The sequence below is a fragment of the Lissotriton vulgaris genome, chromosome 12, assembly GCF_964263255.1.
Source record: "Lissotriton vulgaris chromosome 12, aLisVul1.2, whole genome shotgun sequence".
Classification (NCBI taxonomy): Eukaryota; Metazoa; Chordata; class Amphibia; order Caudata; family Salamandridae; genus Lissotriton; species Lissotriton vulgaris.
In genome coordinates, this window is record NC_141700.1 from 136,298,959 (window position 1) to 136,323,166 (window position 24,208).

Genomic DNA, 24,208 nt, shown 5'->3' on the forward strand with positions numbered 1-24,208 from the left:
ATCATATATGACTACCTGCCTCCCCATGTATCTTTCTCTGTTTCAGTGCTTTCTTACTTGGATACACCACACATGGACATCTCTTTCTGTTTCTCACAAACTCCATTATCACCCTTTATGGCGAAAAGCAATCTGAGGATGGAGTTGATGTTCATACGCACTATCGTCCTAAGGAAGAGTCACCTATCTCGTGACTACAGAGAACTTCTTCCAATACAATAACAAAGTGCAAACATCCGAGCCCAACACCAGATGGCGATCTATGCACAGTATACGATTCTGCAGCTATACATGCCAAGAACAGATGCATACTGGTAAGTAGCATTTCCTTACTCATTACTGATACCAGAGCTGAAACATTTGGGACTGGTAGTGTTGAAGGTTCACCTATCTTTCTTCTCATGTAATCATTGCTTTATATACCTTTTAGAACATGATCGATACAAACTGTGCAGTCACCTCTTTATGAAGTCCATTATCTTAGACGCATTGGTACTTGTCATCAGTACCCTTTCCAAGCCCATAATTTCTAGTGAATTGGAAAAACATATCCAAGGTCTTCTGGGATTCTGAAAAGTATCTAATTGGAAAAGCCCTGGATGCAGAATCAGGCTTTAAATGGGGATTCTTGTATGTGGGTCTGTTTGCACCTACTGATCATTCAATTGAATACAGTAACTGTTAACAAATAGTAAAACATGTGCTACTAGGCAAATCTGTATTAGCGCCTGAACTACTAGGTTGGAGGGAATATTTTTATAGTACAGTTGTCTTTACTGAGAACAGAATTCTATGACCCCGGGAAGATTATCTCGATTTCTATAAGACTGATATGAGGGAAACCGTTGGCTGAGGAGGCTCGGACCTCACAAAGCTTGTTTTACTAGGACCACTTCACATGTGCAGGATTATCTTCACTCAATAGAAGAACAACTTACGGCTCGGTATTAAAGTGAGTATTGTTTTGTGATTGGGTTGAGGATGGGATCCACACGTTTGGTTGAGTTGGGGTCTTTAGGAATGGTAGGAAGGCCCCATTACTAGAATCATTTTTAGTTTGACTTCTTATCGATTGTCATGTCTTTTCTGGGCCCGTGATTATTTTCTTGTCCACTTGTCATCTTTTTCCCTTGTTTGTCAGGTCAAGGACTCTTACTGCTCTTTCTTCTCTCCCTGCGCTTCCCTTGACTTTGGTACCTTTTATTAAGTCCTGAGGTAAGCGTATTGAATAATAATAAGTTAGTCTAGCAGACCCTGTATCCACCGCCAGCTTTTCTTAGCTAGAATCCTATGAGGCTTATGCCTCCATTGCCTACCTTACCCTCAGTACACAGGTCCTCCCACCTTTCTACCTACCCCTTGTCAGTTCCTTGTCCAGGGGAACATTCTTATCCCTATAGTTCTCCTCAGTATCCTTAATATCCTTGTCTACTCCCCTCTTCCATAGATAGTTTTTATTCCTTACTCACTACAAAACGTTGGCCCATTCAGTGAAGGATGGCTGGGAAATTAACTGCACGGGATGGAGTTTTTATTGTTCGTTATTTTTGTCATTTCTGAATTCCAGTTGAATAATTCTGTAGTGAGTGCTTATTTAGTTTGCCTAGTTTACCATAGTCAACCATGCTTTGATTTGCTAATTTGATCTGTAAACCTAAATGGCATTGTCATAGTGCTGTTTGATCTTAAGTTTTAGCGGCATTGCTACTTCTATGCATTTTTACAAATCTGTTTAGGATTAATAAAGTACATTTTGGTTATCTTGCATTCTGATATTTTTAGGCATTGCACTTACTGTACTTGTCTGAGTTTCTGAAGTATTATATGTTGAATCTCTTTCCTATTCTTTTATCTCTTGGAGAACTGAGTCGCTTCTCTCTAATGGGGCCTTCATTAATATTCACCTTGAATCGCAGTTTATAGGTACAGTTATAGAACTTTTGCAACAGGAGTTCTGGGGAAAAAACTTGAACTAAACAAATTTTTTTTTTAAATGAAAAAAATTATGTTTAATTTAAAAAAATATGAAAATCAAAAGGGGTGTAAACCAGGGATCTCCACTCGTTTCTTTACCGAGAGCTGCTTATGTTCAATGAAACGCACTGAGAGCTACTAATATTATTACTGTTGTTATAATCTCAATTTTGTTGTATGTACATAGATTTTAATATAAAGCACATTGACCACCAGGCTATATGTAGACCATTGTTATTCTGGGTGCATTTGTGGACCATTATAGAATTTGCACGTTATAAAGAAGGGCTAGAAGAGATCTTAAGGTATGATAAGTGTGCTAGCCTTCAGTGGGTCAAGCATGCACACATGGTTTTGCAAACTTGGGTTGAACCATTATTGCGAAGCGCCCACTTTATTGACACAATACTCCCCCAAAAATCCTGAAAACTACATTTTGGGCATATATGCAAAATAGTGTCTCCCATAGTTCAGATATTGGTAGGTTGACATCTCAGTTCCTCCTTACAAAACCACTTCTGTTTTTTTAGCAATATCTGGACGAAGTCCAACCTCAGTTGGCAAAATCTTTGTACATGAAGTTTTGCTATGGGTTTTGCAAGCACAACCTAACACAGCGAAATGGGGTAAAAAAAACATTGTTGATAATGATGTCCTTTATGTCAACCTAACGAAACGATCCCCATATATTATTTTCCTGCCCAGTATACGCTATCCCAAGGCGAAAATGGATCAAACCCATTTGTCGAAACTTGGGAAATAGGTCTTGCTCTGCTGCGACAAGAGTCCTAAAAACTGATATGTCACAGAAAATAGTTTTTAGTGTTAGCAGATACTTGTTTGCCGTCAATGTATTAAGAAAAGAAAATCTTTCGCAAAACTACATGTGCTGCTTTAAGTACTTATATGCACTTCTTTTGAATTTGCACTTTATTTTTTACCCAGAATCCTTGCAGAAAGCTTCAGATACCCATATGCACCTTTTGCACACTTTGTGCTGCTTAAGTACCTATATGCCCAGAACTTACATTTCCCTCTGTTTCAAATATACTGAATAGTAAGCTTAGCATTTCTATTGTATTTTATCTGATTTATTGAGTAACTGGTTTTATATTGTAAAGGCAAAAATGTATTAACTACAATTGCCAAGTGCGTATTAAGGAAACAATTATTTAAATTGTGTTTATCTACTATGTATGAATTGTTTTTATTTTGTATCTTTTATGCTTTTCTAAACCAAATAAAGATTAATGAACGATATATGTACATTAATTAAAACAATCAAAAGCTTTCCAATGTAATAAGCTGGGCTCCACACAGGTGAACTTCTCCGAGGTAGCTGGAGAGCTACAGTAGCTCACAAGCTACTGGTTTTAGACCCCAGGTGCAAATGCTTATGGATCAGCATTGGTGGCCAATCCTCCTTTCTCCACCCTTTAAAAATAAAACAATAAAAGAAATATGTGCAAAGATACAGAGCCTTTCATAGAAGGAAAAACGTCACTTTCTGATGGATACTTCTAACCGCACATTCCTTACCTTGTGAATATTCCCTGGGCATCAGACTAGATACCGAACATTGTAGTAGGATTCCTCCACACCTGTAAGTGTCACTGGCAGCTCCACTCATTACTTCCAGAGCGGAACGACATTGGTGCGGAGCCGCATAAACGAGCACATTTATCTCTTAGAGACTAATTCCGCCTAGAGTGGGGCTCGGGACTCCTCAATGACTTCCCTGCTGCTTCTCGTAACCAGACTTCTGAAGAAGATCAAAAATAGGCTGGCCCAAGTCATCCTAAGTGCCCCGTATTGGGCCAGGTGAGTGTAATACCCAGGACTTCTGGGCATGAGCATCTGTTCTCTCATCAAGCTTCCGCTTCTTCTGTCACAGCAGCAGAGCAAGGTGCTGCACCCAGGCCTGCACACTTTGCATCTCCATTCATGGAGACTGAAAGTGACAGCTGACCTCTTTTGACCTTCCGCGGAGGTAGTTTGTCATCTTGACAGCAAGGCTTCTGTAGGAAATCTCATTTTTGTTATATGTATATTAATTCAAACAAGCAAAAGTTTTCTAATTTAACCCCTTCACTGCGGCGGCTATTCCGCTGCAGTGCTAAGGGGGCGGGGCGGAAAAGCGGCAGGTGCATGCTGGTGACGGAACCGCTCCATCACCAGCGTTGGTTGCGCTGTGCTTATGACTGAGCGGTTCCGTCATGGCCCCGCCCGCTCAATAGAACGCTCAGCGCAGGCGCGGAATTCGCGCTGCGCAGGAGCGTCTGGCGGGCCATGACGGAACCGTTCCGTCATCAGCACAGCACCACCGCAGCTGATGACGGAGCGGTTCAGTCATCAGCAGGGGAGGGGTTAATAAGCTGGGCTCCACACAGGTGAGCTACTCGGAGGTAGCTGGAGAGCCACAGTAACTTACGAGCTACTGTTCCAGACCCCTGGTGTAAACTCATATTGATCAGCATTGGTTGCCAATCCTCCTTTCTCCACCCTTCATAAACAAAACAAAAAATATGTCCAAAGATACAGGGCCTCTCATAGAAGAAAACACTTTCTGATGAATAATTCTAGCCACAGATTCCTCACCTTGTGAATATGCCCCAGGCATCAGACTGGATCCAGAACTTTGAAGCAGGACTCCGGCAGTATCTGGGTCACAGGCCGCTCAGCTCATTACCCCCAGAGCGGAACGACATTGGTGCGAAGCCGCATAAAAGAGCCATGTGTGCATGCTGGAATCATTTCCTTTCTTTCCGCGCCTTGTGACATGGACCCAGACCGTGATCTTTAGACCCTCTTTAAAAATGTATGTTCTCGGTACAAGGGATTATGTCACTCCCTAAAACAATAGGTGTCAAGTCATGTAGTGACTGTCTCATATAGGTGTCTGCGACTGACCATCACAAAATATGCATATGGTGCCTTGTGCAAAATTCCAGGGCTTGTTATGACTGCACTCAGGTGAATCTGAAGGTTGTAAAGGACAGCGAGGCAAAGTTGTATGTTGCCAAACATAGACTCCATACTTTGACCAATCAAAGTCGACAGGAAGGAGTTAAGAGCGATTTGCCTGGCTTTGAAGGCCTTCCTGTCCGACATCAATGGAAGGTTGGTGCAGGTCCTCACAGACAACTCTCGGACTCCACCAAGTGCACTGCAAGAAGCAGAGTGGCGTCTTGGAACCTGTGCCAGGAAACTGTACACCTCTGGATGTGGCTAAACCACCAAGGAATTTCTCTGTTGGCGAACCACTGAGCAGGATCTCTAAATGCCTGAGCGGACTGACTCAGCCTCCGACTCCAAGCAGATTACAAATGGCAGCTGCACCCAGAGGTGACACAGGGTGTCTTCCAGCAATGGTGAAAACCCTGGCGCAATTGTTTTGCCACAGCTGAGAACGCGCAATGTCAGCACGTTTTGTGCACTGGAGTTCCCTGCACAGTTGTCTCTTTGAAACAAGATCCGCCTAGAGTGGGTCTCAGGACTTATCATGGACTTCCTCTGCTGCCTCTCGTAACCCAAGTTCTGAAGAAGATCGTGAATGACCAGGCACAAGTCATCCTAAGGGCCCCGTATTGGGCCGGGTGACTGTAGTACCCAGAACTTCTGGGCTCGAGCATCTGTTCTCTCATCAAGCTGCCACTTCTTCTGTCACAGCAGCAGGGCAAGGTGTTGCACCCACTTTGCACCTCTATTCATGGAGACTGAAAGTGACAGTTGACCTTGTTTGACCTTCCTCCTGAGGTAGTTTGTCATCTTGACAACAAGGCTTCTGGAGGAAATCTGCCTCTTTCCTGTGATGTTTCCCTGTATTTTCTGCCTTTTGCTAGACCCAGTATTTTTGCTGGTTTTATAACAGAGCTTTTCCCCTGCTAATCAGTAGTAAAGTGTCTGTGCTGCCCCTTCAAAAATGGATGAACTAACATATTCCTAGTTATCATAATTTACTTACCTATAAATCCCTAATACATGGTCAAAAGTGTACCCAGGACCTGGACGTCTAATGCCACCTGTGGACTGCAGCACCTATTGTGCCTTCCACTACACTGGGAGTGCAAACATGGCTTCAGGCCTACTCTGTGTAGTCTTGAGGTAACAGTATTAAAAGTGCAATGCACCCTGCCAAAATGAACACTTTTGACAGGTCAAAACCTTCCTTTCAAATATTAATAAGTCAACCCTGTATAGGCCTTGTAGCCCCCAAGGCAGGTTGCTTGGTATTTAAAAACAGGGCATGTAGAAATTTAATGTTAATATGTCCTTACAGTGACTAGCACCCAAAAGCAATTTTACACTGTGGCAGGCCGAGCTGTCTTATGTAGAAAAAACCAGAGTATAGATTAAAATCCTGATCCTCTGTCTGGTGAATGGGACAAGCTAGAAAAATAATTAAACCGCTATTTTTATTTGTTCTTAAAAATCCAATTCAATGGTGAAGTCCGATTATTAAGTATAACTTTTAGAAATATACCTTTTACCTACCTGAAGTTCCTTACTTATTTGCATTTTCTCTCCAGCTTCTCCCAGCCAGTCATTAGAATTTGAATTGGTGTGAATAAGGTGTGAAATTCCTCCCAGGAACTGCATCCTATGATTGACCGGTTGGCTTAAATGGAGGGTGGGGCTGTGAGCCTTTTTGACATTAGTGTCAAGTCCCACGTCAGTGTAAAACTCTGCTCTGTCTGGGTTATACACATAACACTTGGGGAGCGCTTGAGAGGAAGGAAGCAGGTCGCCAAGGGAATTCTTGTGTAACCACTGTCTGGTTGCTGAGAATCTTAATTTATCCTACCTGACCTCTGTCTCTGGGTTTATTGTCGGAATGGTGGCTGCCTTAAAGTAGATTTTGGTGTTAGATGTAGGAGGACACTAGGATTACCATAGTATACACACTACCAGCCCTCAAAGCTCACATTCAGCCTGTCTAAAGACTTTCTCCATCTTGCAAATGACCAAATTGGGTAGGTTTGGACCTGGGAACTTCAAACCCATTGGTTAGAGCATGCCCAGTAACCCTTCTCACCCGCTAGGCCGTGCCAGGCATAAATGTGCCATCTTTAGGCACCCGGTTCGGAATACTGCTTGACCTGAGGAAGAACAGAAGAGGATTGGACCTGGTGTGTATTGGCTAGAGGTGCCCTGAAGTAATAGATTTGCCCTCTCCTGTACCCAGGACAAAGAAATAGACTCCATGGTTCATAAGGCTGATCTCCTGTTCAAGGTACAGGTTTTCAGCAAGCTACAAGAGCCCTTTTCCTGGAAGGACATAGCTGACCAGTGGACCACTAGACTGGACCCTGCTGTTGACCTATGTCTTGCACCCTTTGAATCTCCAACTGCCTCCCGTAGGTCCAGAGGGGGCTTTAGAAGTGTAATCCTGTAGTGGATTGGAACTTAAAATAGTAAATAGGAACGTTATGTCTTTGACCAGGACGAACCTGGTTGGTCTGTCCAACATGCTCCATCGAGGTCAGCCACAGATTGTGCTTAGGTCAACTGCATGCATTACTATAAATGGCACTTTTCCCAATCTTCCTTCTTAAAACGTTATCATGACATTCAAAATTACAAAAACCCAATAAGGGGAAAGAGAGATGATTATTTTTGTTTATTAAATATTACTCTATTTTTCTAATTCAGTTTGGGATTTTTATTGATTTGCGTTTTTACGTTATTGCTGTTTTGGTTCTGCATAAATATTGCTCAAAGTATATGTTGCTATTGAAATACAAACTCTGCATACTCTTGCCATCAAGTGTTGGGCTTGCATGTTCACAAGTTGTATTTCTTTGCAGAAGTCTTTTCAGTTACAAGGTATATGGTGACTCCTCCTTTAGTTGGCAATGTGCATACACTCCATGTTAGAATGTTTTTCTGTGCTATCTGGTTTGGACGTGGACAGACTGGTCTTTTCTTCAGCTCCAAACATAGCTCGCTTTTTCTTCAGTTCCAAACAGTTGTTTCGATTTCAGTTGAAGAAAAACTACTTGGCTATGGTTTCCTGATGTCACTTCTCTGACTCCTGCGCACTATAGACGCCTGTCTGACAGGGCCTCAGGCACATCTCAGGTCTCCTCATGGTCTTCTCCATGGAGAATGTACTCGGAGTGATCGAAAGGACACCCTTCCATTATTGACATCAATGGGACCACCACGAGGTGTGCAAGCTCTGCATCTCTCGGTGTGCAAGCTCTGCATCTCTCTCAACCACAACATAACTGTGCGCGAGGCCTGCCTTGCATTCCATTTAAAGAAGACTCTTCTGTGCCTATTGAAAAGAAGGTGAGCACACCAGAGGAAGCAGAGTCCAGCCTCCAACAACACTTGATATTTTTAGGGCACATCCTTTGTCTGACATTGAGGAAGGTGAAGAAGCCAGAACCTCTGGCATTCCACCCAATGTGCCGTCGACCAGCTCCGAGGCAGCATTCTCTTACTTATCCAACCTCAGCAAGAGGCTTCCATGACCCCCGGACTAAGACATCCAACAGAATCGTGAGTATAGTTGGCACCAACACACTTACCAGGACTCCCAAATGGCCTTGAGTTGAGGCAGAGTACTGTCCTGACCGTGTCGGGCATCAATCCCTTTGGGCCTTTGTACTCTGGCCGGCAACGACCTAAGGCTTAGAAAAAGACCATGTTCCCACATGTGGTTGCCGACCCCTCTCTTCCATTGAGTCCAATGATACTGCATAATCCCAGGGCTCGCTAGAAGCTGAAGGCCCCATCGATACCAGCTCCGACATCTCTACCAAAGGCACTGTTTGATCCAAAGATCCCGCCTGCGCTTGAAACCAGTTTCGCTGCCGAAGATGCCTTACATGGTCAACTGAGACGACTGACTCAGAACAGCCTATTTATTCATCATCAGACTGGGTAGATCTCCATCAAGCTACCTCCTAGACCCACAGAAACATTACCTCTGGAAAATAAATTAATTTTTGAGGAAGAGCTGACTCTAGAGCCTCCTCCACATCTTAGGAACAAGAGACACAACGACAGGGACACCAGCATCTTCCCATCTGTGCTTTCTCCTCCTCCACCATCTTCTACTTCACCACCACCACTTCCTCTGCAGCCTCTATATCTCCCCCTCCCTTGACATTATTGACTTTCTCTCACTCTTCTTACCGTGCAGGTAGCCGCTTACACCCTACCAACCCTTATGATGAACTATTCGATCCAGTGCTAATTGACAACCTGTGGGGCTCACTACCTAGTTTGGGCATCACCTCCAGACAATTCCAGACCGTATCACAAGGTGATAGAATAGGCAGCCACACTGCACAAACTAGACGTATGTCCTCTATGAGGAAGATGAATTCTTCGTATACAGACTGTCCAAGTCCCAGAGAACAGTCTAGTTCCTCCACATGTAAAAGGGTATTTTGACGTCCACCACAAACACCTTCAAGGACCTGGTCAGGGAGGGGTGGTTACTCCCTGGATGGAGAAGCAGCATAAACCCACCTAACATCAAGAGTAATATCTCTCCCGTTTCCTTGGTGGTCGATAGCACCTGTAACCACGCCAATGCTCAGGCTGTGGGCAGTGCTCCCCTGTCTGACAAGGAGACCAAAATGCTAGTCGCTGCTGGGAAAGGGTGCCACCCACTGAACGATTAGCAACTCCGTCGGCCTGCTTTCCATGCATGAGAGCGCACATTTGGGATGAGACGCAAGAGCTCATCAAATACTTTACAGATGAGTATATGAAAAGGCCATAGGAGTAGTGGTGTAAGAAAAAAAACATCACCAACTCCACTATCACTGCACCCTAGACTCCTGAGGTTTTAAAACTAGTGTCCTGATTAGACGCCATATGTGGCTCCATATCCTGAGTTTTAGACCCAGGGTCCAACAGCATCTGCTTAACCTGCTTTTCAGTGGCAAACATTTTCAGACCGCGGGTTGACCTGATGTTGGAAAAGATATAGAAGTCCACAGACCCTGCCAAAGCCATGGGTGCCCTTCAGACCTCAAATCCCAGACCCTACTGCCTCCTACCAGTGATAGCAACATATCTACCAACAGCTGACACCACCTCGCTACACCAGGGTGCCTATAGAGGCTACAATAGGGGCAGGGACGAAGGAGGGTCCTGTAAAGGGTCCTCCCCCTCTAACCCGTGAATCCCCTCATCTTTCCTCCATATCGTATAGCATCTGTCAGAGCAGGCTGCAAGGGGTCCTCTCTTGATGACAGGAAATCAAATCAGACAAGTGTGTCTTAGCAGTGTCCTGTCACATATGCTGCCTAGAACTTCTCAAACCCTGCATTCATATTCTCAGTAGGGAACCTCTTAGCCTCCTGGAGGAAGATGTCTAAGTGCACCTTTAAATTGACGCAATAGAACCAGTGCCCACAACACTGTGATTTTCTTTACTTCTTCATCCCCAAGAGGAATGCCTCCCTCAAGCACTTTGCTTGCCATCAGGCCTTTCAAATGCTGCATCCTCTCTGAACATTTCCATATGGTGACGTTGCAGGATGTTATCCCTCTGCTTCAACCAGGTGACTCATGGTGGAATTATAACTCAAGGATGCCTACTACCACATCTCCATTCCTCCCGCCCACCAATGCTACCTGTGCTTCATGATAGGTGGCTGTCATTATCAGTTCAAAGTACTTCAGTTCAGCACACCACTGTCCCAAGGGTCTTCACCAAGTGCATGGCAGGGATTGCTGCCCTCCTAATGAGGGGAGGCAATCACCCTACTGGACTCTTTAACAGACCTGATGGGCTGACACTTGCCTAAGACGTTGATGGTGTGTTTAGTAGGAAGGTTCCTGAATCCTACAAAAGCCAAACACACAACAACATTCATAGACCTGTGCCTACTCCTGGGCAAGCAAAAAAGCCATGAACTGTAAGGCCACTGCGGCCCCCTGGTCGTAAGTGCCTCCAGGACCTGATAAAATGTTGCACCGCAGAAATTTTCTAGACCCACATTCATCAACAATTAGGCAAGGGGACGCCAGTTACAGATTGGCACACATTACTGCTGGCACTACAGGCCATGTGAGATGGCAGACATCCATAAAACATATGTCGAGGTGTCACAGAAACATGGCTGTGAACACTCATGGTGATGACAACAGATCACTCCATAATTTATGTTGAATCCATTTAACTGAATTCCCCCTGGATGTCCCTAGAGTTGGAGGACGACCAATCCATGCTCTGCTTTATGCCGATGATACTGTTTTAATTGCACGGACCACCAGGGGATTACAGTGACTTTTAGACCTTTTTATTCATTTTATGATTAGCCTTGACTTATCCACCAGTTTCAGCTAATCACATATGATGAAGTTCGGGTCGTTTAAGACCAAAACTAGGAAACATGTAGGAGAGGGTCACCACAATAGCCAGGTTGATAACTTACGATATTTGGGTGTTCAATTGGACTCTTGCCTTAACTGCCACTCGATAAATTACAATGTAATGGCTTTTAATAGGGCCTTGTATAGCATAGGACATTTATTTCGGTTAGGGCGCACCCACATAAAGACAGTTTTGGATATTTTTAAGGCCAAATGTCTTCTGATAGTTAGCTATTGTTGTGGGATTTGGGGTTATGGGTCTGTTACTCCAATTCAAATAGCTGGAAATAATTCCTCAGTGGGCTCTTAGGGGTTCCACAAAGTACATCATCTGAGATTGTTCACGAAGAGTTGGGCACAGGCTATGTTATAGATTTTATTTGTCTTTGCCCTTCGCTGCTTTGGCTCTCCGTTTGGACGAAGGGTGAGTTAGGACTTAACAGACTGATCGTGCAAGATTGCATGAATCTGGACAACTCTTTCCACATCCCCTGGTTGTACTATGTTTTTGCCAATATGAAAACTTTGGGGAGACTTGAGCTTTTTACTGACCCAAGTCGCATTGTTAAAATTAATCACATATTGGTTAAACAAGTGTTTAGAGCCAAGATGGTAGCAAAATGTGAGGCAATAGCCTTGAATAAGCATTCAGTAATCCATGTGATATTGGTGAAAACTGCGAGTGGTCTGAAGCCTTATCTTACCGTAGGCATGCCTAGCTACCATTGAAGATTATTGACTTTTTTTAGGCTTAATTTATTGCTAATGCTCTTGCCCTCTAGTCATGGTTGTTATAAGGATTCCATGCTGCCGTTGTGTGAATGCGACAATGTCTCTATTAGTGATACTTTGCATACAGTTCTGAGTTGCCCGAGTTATAACAATTTGCACTAGAAATTCATACTTCCACTCTTGATGCCCATGAATTTTAATTGAGACCTACATTATTGTTTTTAGAGTTCTTAACTTTCCCAACAGTATGTTATTTTTTTATCATGGTATCTTTCTGGTGTTTTAAAGCAAGTTAAATTGTAATTTGTGTTGATGTCATCATGTATGTACTGTATCACACTGTTTGACATTTATGATTTTATTTTAAAAATCGAATAAAGTATATATAGATTGCTTGATTGACTATTTCCTAGTCGATTTCGGACTTTAGCCATTCCTAATTGATATGAGAGCCCTGCAAAGGACAGAAAGCGATCACAATCCTCTTTCTTTGCTTACGCAGGCTCTGTTTGCGACCATCACCCCAGCCCCACTTCTTCTTACGAGGGATATTGAGTTGTCTTCTGGGCAATGCCATTTGAAGTGAAGCTATGTGGCAAAACAACCGGACATCTTAGCAGCTCTTAATGCTTATCTCAATGATGTTATAATAGGAATGGAGGGAGGAGCTTATGCTGCTCCTGAAAACCGTATTTCCAACCACGCTGATTTCTTTTAACACATGGCAGGGCTTTTTTTGTCCCAGCTACCAGCAAACAATGTGTAACTCCTAACACCAGATTATGGTTTAATACTAACTGTCGTAAAAAGCCCAGCGCTCGCTATCCGGAGCCATCAAAGCCAGAGATGTGATTCAAATCCTTCTAGCCAGGAAAGCTTACAAAATAGTAATTGTCCATGCCACTGGAAGATCAGAGATGGGATGGCCTAAATTATGCATGTGCGTCTATAGATTTCACTCTATTCTGTCAACTAATATCAATGAATGGCGCTTCGGCTCCATTGAAACCTGCTAATAATATTGCCCCCTCTGCGTGGGTCGAGTACTTTAGCAATTTATCAGTAGTTCTAGTAAGTACTCCCTCTGACACTATGGTAGAAGTATCAGTTTCACTGTCTCCTTGGCCCCTCTTTGACACGACACCTGGGACGTGGTTCAACCCTTGTTAGCTACTGCAAGGGGTATAGCTTCAGGGACTGATGGGGTGCCGGCTGATGTTTTTGTGTCTGATATTGATCCTTTGGCGTGTTACATCTTATCTAGCACCAATGACATCGCTGATGGGGCTCCCATCCTAAAGTTATGGAAAGGTGCTACTTTAATACTATCGACCAGGCCTTCCACTCTTTACTCATCTATTGGCACACTGTTATTATTGGCAAGGGCAACTTGTACGTTGCCTTTGTCGACCTTAAGATCTGACTTCGATTTGGTTACACATTCTAATCTGTGGCAGGTTTTGGCTGATTTGAAAATGCCTCAGAATCTCATGGCCTTGGTGATGCATCTCAATGAGAGTAATTTTGCCTGTATCAGTTGGGGGAAGCAGGACAAGCTGACTGATAAGATCCCGGTCCTTTGAGGCGTACGCCAGGGCGGTGTAATGTCTCCCACTGTTCTCTTTGTTTATTAATGATAATATTGATCCATACCTAGCCCAGGTTCAAACAGATGCCCCGGTAGTGCCTCAAACCCAAATGGCAGTATAATTATTTGCAGACGATAAGCTGTAGATCTCAAGACCTCAAGCGGGCTACCAAAACTCCTGTATCGCTTTAAGGAGTTCTTCATGGCCCGGGGATCAATACTACAAACACTAATTTGATGGCATTTAACCCTCATATGTCATTTAGGAAGAAAAGTGTCCTGGTGCAACCCTTTAAGACGGTGGACTCCTTCACCTATTTGGGGCTCATGTTCAGCGGGCGCATGTCATGGAAACCTTATCTAAAAAAAGCTGCTCTAACGCTTAAACAACTTACTGGGGCTCTACACAAAGAATGCTGTACCTCATATAGCAAACCTATTACACCTGTGCTTCATATATATGAGGCTAAGGTTTTGGGGTCCATTTTGTATGGGGCGGAGTTATGGAGTTTTTCTAATACTGATTTGCTTGTTGTTGCTGAAAATAAACTTCTACACAATTTAGCCTCACTCCTCCTCAGCATCCCCCTACACCGCCTGGACATGGGATTAAGTAGTCTAGCTGATAAGGCCAGGTTGCCCCCGGTTTTATTTTGCCATTGATTATGGACCACCCCAGAACTTGTGTATTACGCAACAGCCTTTCAGGAACTAATGGATATTGATCGCTTCCACAAAGTTTAGTGGACTGTGAATATTAGAGAGTCGTTGTGGATTCTTGGGCTGTCAGATCTTTAGGAGCACCCTGCTTTGACCACCTTTCCGTCGGCACACTCTCTGAAGCTGTCTTATTGTGCAGCTGTAGCTGATGTGGAGTCCTAAACTGGTTAGTGACTTCCATGTTTTTAGAACCTTGAACAGGTTAGTGACTTCCATATTTTTAAAACCTTGAGTGAGTACGAACCATACTGGAATCAGGTGACCATCCCTATAGACAGGAAGTTATACTTCCAGTTCAGAGTATGAACCCTTCTGGTGAGAGTATGTACAACTAAGTGGCCAGGGGGGTACTGTCTCATACCCCATCTCTTCCCATACAGTAGAGAGTGTTGTGCATGTATCCTTTGCCAATCCAACCTATATTTGCCCCCGCAAAACCTGGCTAGCTCCTATTTGCGGATGCCTGGTTGTACCTAGCCTTTCTGACACCCTTCGCAACCTGAGGTCAGACTGTAGCCTAATGTTTGCTATTCCAATGGCCACGTTTTTGGGTGCGACCCGGATACTCTGCAGGAAGGTTCTGAAGCCCCTGGCACTCTATGTTGTTCACCCTGTTTTTTTCCTGCGCAGGTTCCTGATATTTCATGTCCTTTTATATTGTTACTGGCTGCTAACCTCCTGAACAAAGAACTTGTTACACTGTAAATGTATTGCTTGTCATTATTTATTATGTATTTTATCTCTGTTTTGTACTTTTATGGCCCTGGTAGCTGAAATAAAGGCACTGATGATGATGCATTGTTTTATGAATGTCCTAGCCAGACATCAGGCACTGGTTAGCCAGATGATCCTAAGGACCTTATTTCAGACATCTGCATTATCCATATTCTAGCCACTGCTTAAGGGGGTGTGCTGCTTTATAGTCTTTGCAGAGGATGTATATCTACAGCAACACATGCAACAAACAAAAAAAGGTTACTTAGCCTTTAAATATCTGTCGCGTTTAGAGCTCTAGATTCAAATGTGCCCACTTTTCCCCCAGAGGCATGTGGCTCTGATCACAGAACTAGTCCTTTAATAACTAGTTTTCTTTAGCAATACATGTGTGCACCATACTGCCTTCACTGACCACTCCATATTACTCTCACTCGCTGTGCGAAAAACAGTCTAACATATAGTCATTGCCAATGCGCTTTACCAACAAAGGGAGGAATCACATTATACCTCGTGGCTCAAAAGACTTCTTCGAAGAAAAACAACTTGGAAACATCTGAGCCTAACATTGGTTTTCGAAGCATGTAGAGCATGTGAATCTAACATAGGACATGCTATGAAGAGATGGTTAAAGGGTAAGTATCATTTTCCTTTAGGATCCAGTCTGCAACCTGGAGATATTATAAGGCAATGAATCATCAAGAACAGTATACATCTGCCAGAAAAACTGTAACATGAAGTGCTGCTCCACATATTTTTTCAGGCTTCAATGGTGCCTTTAATGCGTGGTTCACCATGTTACAAATAGTCATCTGCATGCTCACTCTAACGCTGTGGGTGTGTACTGTATAGTTTTCAGTCATAGGGTTGTCCCTTTTTTCGTTATATGTCAAAAATATTCCCCAAAATACATTCTGCGGCACATCATTAAAGTATCCATGCATAATCAAAAGGAATATGCCTGGCCTCAGAAATGGTTATATCAAAAATAATTATACGCCCTCAGGTTTCCCGCGACAATGTGGAGGATTTTATTTTCAGATCTAAGTAATTTTAAATCATAATCATTGGGAATGACACAGGCCTTTAGTGTCTTTTATAGTTGACAACATGCGATTTCTCCTTACTCTTAGTTATTCTATTATGATAGATTAGGAATATGATATTGTGACAGTATGTTTCTGTCTTATCTCAGAGCCCACCTAGTTATAATAGCATTAATGTTCATCATCTGATGCCTATAATTTGACATTCAGGTTTCTTTTCCATTAAGGTTTGTCTGGCTACTAGCAGAAGACGTTAAAGGCGGAATTTCATAAGACACTTGGTTAGTTATTCCAAGGCTGGAAATGTTTTTAGAAAAAAATAAAGTTTCTGTTACCAAGACAGTTGCGTCTTTCGCATATGATATATTCTGCACCATAAAGCCAAATGTGGTTGATTCAACGTTCATCTGTCTTTTTTTTTTCTTGAAACGCATGCTCATGCCTGAGCCATGCAAGTCTTGCCATTAGTTCTGCAGTTACATTGAAGGTGAACTTTAGTTTGATCGGTGGTGGTTTTGACATGTAAGCTCCAAGATCTTTTAATCCTAATATGGCTTTACTCTGGCTTCTATTACAGTCATCTACTCAACTTACCTTTCTAGATTCATATTTTATATCGAAATGGTTCTTAATCATAGTCTGCCATTTTATTTTTTCGTTAACTCCATGACAGGGAACATTGTTCTCATTTAAAGTAGGATAGTAATACTTAAAGTTGACTGTACAATGAAGACACCAGCATGTCCAAAAAGGCCTTTTATTGAATTAGTATGAGACGTACAGATACTTTGCAACAGTTGATTAGCTGATGGATGGCTGTGCAATATTTATTTTTTCTCATACATCACTAAAGGGATTACAAACTCTTGGTCATAGATGTACGCCCGCCATTCCTTAAGAGCATGCAATCAAGGCTTCCATGCTTTGCTCTGAGATGGGTTTTTTGTGTGATTTTGTGTTTTTTCAAACCATCATATTTCAGTATGATTATTAGTCTGACTCTTCCTTTCGAACTTGACTTCAGAATAGTTGATTAGTTTGTGAAGACTTAATTCAAGTTTTTATGCTATCCTGGGCGTTTTCATTTCTCATAAGTCTCCTGCTTCTTTTGTGAAAGGGTGATATTTCGGTTTATTCATCCCCTGAGTATTAATATTCCATAATTGAGAAGGACTGATTTGAGCAACTGACCTGCATAACCTCTGTGCTTCTTGCCAGTTGCGTGCTTGTGGCACCTTTGGTACGGAGTCTCCCTAGAACCTCGTGGCTCATATAGAAAGTAATTCGACAATAATTGAATATGGGCTGTTAGAAATCCGTATTTGTTTAAATCAAAAATGTCAGTAATTGAGTAGAAGATCGTTGATACCAACAGAGTTCCTGATATCATTTCTACCATTGAGGTAGTGAATCACTCCCATGGCGGGTTCAGGCTTACTTCTGCTCAAGTGGTGCAAGCTTTGCAGGGGGTGGAGAAAACTCCAACTTACTATACCGGTGTTTCCATGATACGAGACAGCTTGTTCCATAAGGATCCTGTTGTAAGGGTCGAGGAAGGGCTAAACCAGTTATGCCCTAATTTGGTCTCAGCACCGAGGTATAGCTTGAGTCTTTTGGCTTTTACCTCAGTGCGAAGCACTAAGTGCGACTGGTATGCCAAGACATGGGGCCCCTGCTCACTGTGGCATGGGACTCAAGCTGCATCCTGCTGAAAGCAAAAATAGACCAATACCGGTATGGGGTTGCCATTCAGAGGGAACTGGCCAGGCAGTTGAGGCTGAAGTGAAGAGTGAAGGACATGAGTGCAGAACATCAAGCTGCTCGGTTTTTTCTTCCATCTTGCTGAAACAAAGGTTGGATGGACACCTTCAGTGCTTACTTTTTGGCTATTGGGTCCTACAGAAACTAGGCTTGGGACACCGTTTCTGTACCCATCAAAATATTTTTGGGCCGTATACACCGATTTCCTACAGTTGTCGTCCGACTGCCTCTTTGCACCTAACCATTGTCCGCCTTTGACTTAAAGCTTCTATCATGGAATCATTCATTCCTTCTTGGCCTTATCATCATGCTGCTGTATGAGTGAATTGCAAGATGCTTTCATCTCAATACCGTCAAAAGTTTTCCATTGGGACAGGGTGGTTTGAATCTCAGGACTTCCTCCTTCATCCCCAAAGTGTTGTTGCTGTTTAATCTCATTGCCATAGATCTACTGCCATTTTTCCTCATCCTTCTGCCTTCTCAGCCAAGGATACATTATTTATTGTGGAAGTCAGATGTGTTCTTGTACTCCTGCCATGATAGAAAAATGACCTGTTTATTGTGACAAATATTTGTAACTTATAAAGTTAATAATGGTTACCAGGCTTCGTTTAAGGGCTCTGTTGCAAGATGTAAATCTTCATGGTTCACACATTGTTGCATTTGACATGGAGCTCAGCATTGCATGGAACTAATCATTCTGTTTCCAGGATTGCTCGGCCAGTACTAAACCAGTGGCAGTGGCATAGGTCAGGTGGCTAAATAGAGGGCTCAAAATGCATTCTCAAGACACTGCGCTCTTTAGGCTTCTTCCAAGAGCAATGCAAGATTTGTCAAGAAGTCCCCACAGTTTGTTGGCCTAGTCCATATGTGCCAGATACCTAAAGTCTAGCACAAGTGAGAAGGGGAAAGAGAGGACATTAGAGTAGCTTAAATCTATCTTTTTGGTGGTTCTCACGATTAACCAAACTGCTAGTACGCCTATTGCCCATAAATATGCAACAGTGGGGTGGCTCCTTTCTTGAAGTGATCTGGTGGCAGAACATGCAGCGATTGAAATGTGCAAAGTATGCCTTGCTCATGATTTTGATTTATAGATGCACAAAGCTCCATAAATTGGGAGGGTACACAGAAATTGAGATTTAGCAGGAGCCTACTGATTAACATGTTTGCTAATTAGGTAACCTTGCACTTTATTTCTCATATTCTGGGGTCTTGGAGCACAACGTTTTGTCTAGTTTTTTTCATGCTTGTATTGGATTCAGAGATATTGATATTATTTAATTCTGCAAACACCTTGGCAGATAAAGGATTAGGAGGTGGTTTGGATAGTTCCTTATAAAAGTAGCAAGTGTTAGTAGGGGATTCAGACACATTCTTGATTTTATTCATTAAATTGGTGTTTTTTATAGGGAATGTTGTCTGTTTCTATTTTTGGGGACTACAGCAGTTTTTATTGATTTTTTTGATCCCTTCAGACTCTAGAGTTTTTTAGGTTGCTTGATTTCCCACTGGTTATAGAAGCTGAAGTGGTTGCTGTTGGTTTTCTTTTTTTGCTCACCTCTGTGTATTTTTAGCAACTAGTGCTGGATGGGTCAGTGAGCGATTGATGAACAATCCTGGTGATGTAGACATTGATTAGGATCCCTCATCCCGAATACAAATATTGGTGAAGGTCTGTTCATTTTCTCTTATATCATATCTCAAAGTATTGTAGCAATTGTTTTTTTTTTGGTATGTTAACCAGGATTGCAGCAAGCAGTTGGTTCCAGCCTGTTTTTCTTCTGTCGATTTTTGTTGGATTGTGCTAGCAGGTTTCTATTTGCATCTTTTGTTACCGTCTCAACCAGGCTAATAAAGCAGCTGATATCTTATCTTCAACTTATGTCCATCTCTTTCTCTCATCAGTGTCGAGGTAATCCGTCTTGGACATAGTTATTTCATTAACTGGGACCGGAGAATGTACTGTGTGCGAAAGAATACTCCAGCTGAGGCACGGACTACCACTCTGAATGAGGAGCTGGGGCAGGTGGAATACATTTTCTCTGATAAAACCGGAACTCTGACCCAGAACATCATGGTCTTCAGCAAGTGCACAATCAATGGCAAGAGTTATGGTAAGGCAAAGGAACAGGCCTGCTAAAACATTGTAATTGGATATGAAGCTTGCGTCAGAAGACATGCAGGGGATTGGTGGGGACGCTTAACTTGTGGGAGGAAGTCTGTTTGGGGGAATCCTGGATTTGGAAGGGAAGGTTTGCTTGATGTGAAGTAAGAAGGGCAGGTAACCACAAGGCTTTGACTAGGTAGATGGATGCAGTTTTACTCAGAGGATTCCTCTGTGCTCTTGTTCAGTACGGTGATGTTTGCTGCGTTCAATTGTTTGATATTCTTTTAGTCTGGGCATGTGTCAGAAGTTATTGGGCTTACCAATTTCTTTTTTTTTAGGTGATTTCATTGTTGTAGTGGGACACAAAGGAGAGCTGTGTCAGGTAGGATTAATCACTCTACGTAACAACATTGTAATGTTGCTGCTGCAAAACCTTCCTTCGACTCCCATTTTTCAAGCTCCTTGCATGCTCAGTTCCTTTTCCATCTCCCCAAAATAGGTGTATTTTCTCACTGTACTTTAAAATACTGTTTTGCTGAGCTGCTACTCCCAGTGATTGAAATTCATGGTTCGGTTTTCTACATTGTCACTTTTTATTTCTTGTTTGCCCTTATAAATGTAAATTGATACTTGTATAGCGCACTACTCACCCGCAAGAGTCTCAAGGCACTTGTACGAATACCCCTGTGGAACCCATCCTGGCTTTCCCTGTGAGGCGTCCACTCCTGGGCACCCCCAAGGTGGAGGCCAGGCATCCTTAGCGTTGTGGGGGCCATTGTGGAGATTAAGCAAGCTATTGCCCAGAGTTGCAGAGTGGGACTCCATGATTGGAATAAGCACCGAGGCGAGAAATAGCAGGTCCGTGGAATTTTGAGCCCAAGACCCGCTGAGGCGAGGAATTGAACCCTGGTCCCGGGCTAGACCTCTGCATCAGGGTCTGCTGCTCTAATCATTGAGCCACACTTCTCCACCTTGGAATGTATTTGAATATGCTGTTTCACCTCATGCCCAGCTCCTAGTTCTCTTTCGTGTTATAACTTGCCCAATCAAAACACATCAGTGTCTTTACAATTTCACCTCTGTGTTTGTGTACTAATCCATTGGAAGTTCCTGTCCTTCCTTTCATTATTCAGGGATGCATTTCATGTGTCCACTAAACTGATCTTGGCAAGTCGGAAGCCTGAGCTACCTGAAACAGACTGAACTCCCTCTTTTCCATGTACTCTCTATTGGGAGTCGCTTAATGATTATATAGTGTGTTGTCTTCTTTCCCTCCCTAGGAATGCTTGCTACATACTAATCCAGACCCCTTTCCTCCTCCTTCCTCTATCTGCCTGGATAATGTATATGAACACTCGCCTGCTGCCTTTTCAAGCTTTTTGACCTTGTCTTGCTCTTTTTCCACCTGTGCTTTTGTATAAATCTGATGCACGTCTACTTCTTATCCTACTTGTAAAATTGTTTGCGTGCTCTGATGCTGTCCTTTGATTGTGTTTCTGAGTGTTCAAAACTAGTTTGCTAGGGAAAAAGCAGAGGAAACATCACCATCTTGGCTTTCAAGGGGACCAGAATGTTTCACTAGATGTTTGCCTGGCGTTTACACTGCTACATGTTAATAGAGTAGACATGTGGACCTACGGAACACTGTTGGCTCTCTTATACTCCCATTTCAAGTTTAACCATTTTGACCTCTTTTCTTTGGGTTGCGTGCTTGTGCTCACTGAAAGCAAAAATAGAAATTGGTGTTCCACCGATAAAGCCAAACGATCGCATTGACTCCAAGTGCGAATTTGTTGTAGAATAATGTTTCTTGCTTTAAGATTTAGTTTTTTGTTAATGAAAATAAATTATTTATTTACATACAAGATGTGGTGTTGCAGCTGTATGTTAGGCATATTGTATATCAGCTGACAAACAGATTGTGCAAGCAAATATTTGGCATCCAATTGTAAGGAAAGCTGTTAACATTTTACTTTGTTACATTATACAAAATAATCAAACCACTGCGAATCTCTGAAGTTAGCTGCACCAGATTAAAGATTTTTGTTATGTCTGTTGCATGTTTGTCCTTAAAACAAATACAAACGTGGTTGCAATAAATGAACATTTTCAGTTTTGTAATTTTAAATGTATAGGAAATAGTAAAGATTGCATGAGTTTCGTGCCTCAATGGTGTGTAGTAGATTTAGGTCATAAACATTACATATGATTACTTGTGGCTGTAGATACTCATTCTTAGCATAAGTCCACTACCTAGTTGAGTAAGTACCATTTTCCATTTGATGTCATAGGTGGCTGTAGATACACATGTTTATGTAAAGCAGTTTTCCTCCATAAGCGGTGGCTTACCTGTGTGTGTTGCATTTGCTTGAAAGCATGTGCGTAAATCTGCTTAACCAACATTGACTTGTTGCCGGGTCATAGTATCTACACAGTAATGTTTGGTAAAGGTGTGTGGCGTATTGCATGTAGCTTGCAAATGTCAGCCATGCGTATATTTCCCAAGAAAGTCATGGAAACTCTCTTCTTTTTACGAGTAGAGTGAGCTTTCATAGGGAGTGGTCTTTTAGCTTTGGCATAACAGGTTTGTATACATAGTACAATGCAGTGTGAAATGCCTGATTAAGAAATTGCTCTTCCCTGTTGTGGATTTTGAGAATGCAACAAAGAGTTGTCAAGTTTCCGAAATTTAGTTCTGTCAATATAATACATAAGAACTTTTTTAACATCTAATATGTGTAAAGCTCTTTCCGCAACTTAATCTGGTTGAGGAAAGAACACTGGCAACTCAATTGATTGATTTAAATGGAATTGGCAGGCCACTTTCAAAAGGAATTTAGGGTTGGTACGTAGAACCACCTTGTCTTTATGAAGTTGAAAGAATGGTTCTTCTAGAGTTAATACTAGAATCTCACTACATGTCTGAGAGAAATGTAACTTTCGTTAAAAACACTACATAATTCAAACTGGCTTGCAAACAATGGCAAGAGTTGTAACTTTTACCCAACATTACTACGGTGATAAAACACCTAGAAGCACACCGATTAATATAACATTTCACAGTTTTATGATATATTTTGTTAACAATTGGCAAGGTAGATAAGCTTTTCATTTTAACATTGTGTTTGAAATTTCAGTGAACTGGTTAGTAAAGTTACAACCAGTGAGCCTTTTCTTATAAAAGACAGTTGCAACTCAAGGTGGAACTCCTTATGTTTAATATCTGGTTTTAGTAATTAACCTATGCCTTGCATTCATTTGTACCATAGAGAAAGGAACCTGTTGATTTCTCCTTCAATCCTCTGGCTGACAAGAAGTTCTCCTTTTGGGACAGTAGCCTGCTGGAGGCAGTCAAAGTTGGCGACCCTGTTGTTCATGAATTTTTCCGGCTTCTATCACTGTGTCACACTGTTATGTCCGAGGAAAAAAACGAAGGTAAGAGAAAGAAAAATGGAATCAGTGACAGAGTAAATGTAAAACAAAAATAGATCCACAGCATATCGAACTGATAGCAGAAGAAAAGGAAAAGCCATTGGTACTTTCTTTACCTTGGATTTGGCCTTTTACCTAGATTTAGGGGGACCAATGTGAATTAAGAACAGGAAATGTCTTTAAATGTAATGCAGCCACATACAGAAGTGGAGTAAAAGCCAAAGTACTTAAAATTGCTAGAGATAAACATAGTCTTTTCTAGCTGAAGGCAAGTTGTAGATAACTAGAAAGAGCTTGAAAACAAAATACTACAAAAGTGTTTCCACCACATTAAAATATTAACACTAAACTATGTCCCATTACAAGGGGAGGGGAGACTGACCTGACTCCTCACAGTACCACTGGATTCCTCATAAAGTATCACAAATGGACAGCCACTGCCTGGAGGCTGCAAAATGGCAAAGGCTGCAGGAAGGGCTCATTAAATCTAAACATGCACTATAAAGGTAATATGTTAGAACGTCTCACTAAACAATTAGGAAAGAGTTATAACCTAAAAAGTCTTTAGACTAGAACATCGGCTATAAGCAGAATCCTGAGTCAGAGCTTTTATGTCAATTTCATAACTCTACTGGATGCTGATCTTACTTCTCCTAGGGGATAGGTATGGTCATAGTCTGAAAACTAATGCAGTATAAATGAGTGCACTTGTGATAATAAATGGGCACTAAAATAAGAGGCAGTACGTTTAGGTGGAAGTGTAAAGAAAACATTGATTCCTTACAAAAG

The 24,208-nt window shown here is 42.2% G+C and overlaps 1 protein-coding gene across 2 annotated transcripts in view; it reads left to right on the forward strand.

The window, feature by feature from the left end:
* Window positions 1-24,208, forward strand: part of ATP8B2 (ATPase phospholipid transporting 8B2) — a 470,208-nt gene that overhangs the window by 261,407 nt on the left and 184,593 nt on the right. For both annotated transcript variants that reach the window (XM_086947594.1, XM_086947593.1), the window contains 3 exons: window positions 19,786-19,994; window positions 20,326-20,369; window positions 23,257-23,422. In XM_086947594.1, the coding sequence (XP_086803720.1) occupies window positions 19,786-19,994; window positions 20,326-20,369; window positions 23,257-23,422 (419 nt within the window). The remainder of the gene's footprint in view (window positions 1-19,785; window positions 19,995-20,325; window positions 20,370-23,256; window positions 23,423-24,208) is intronic.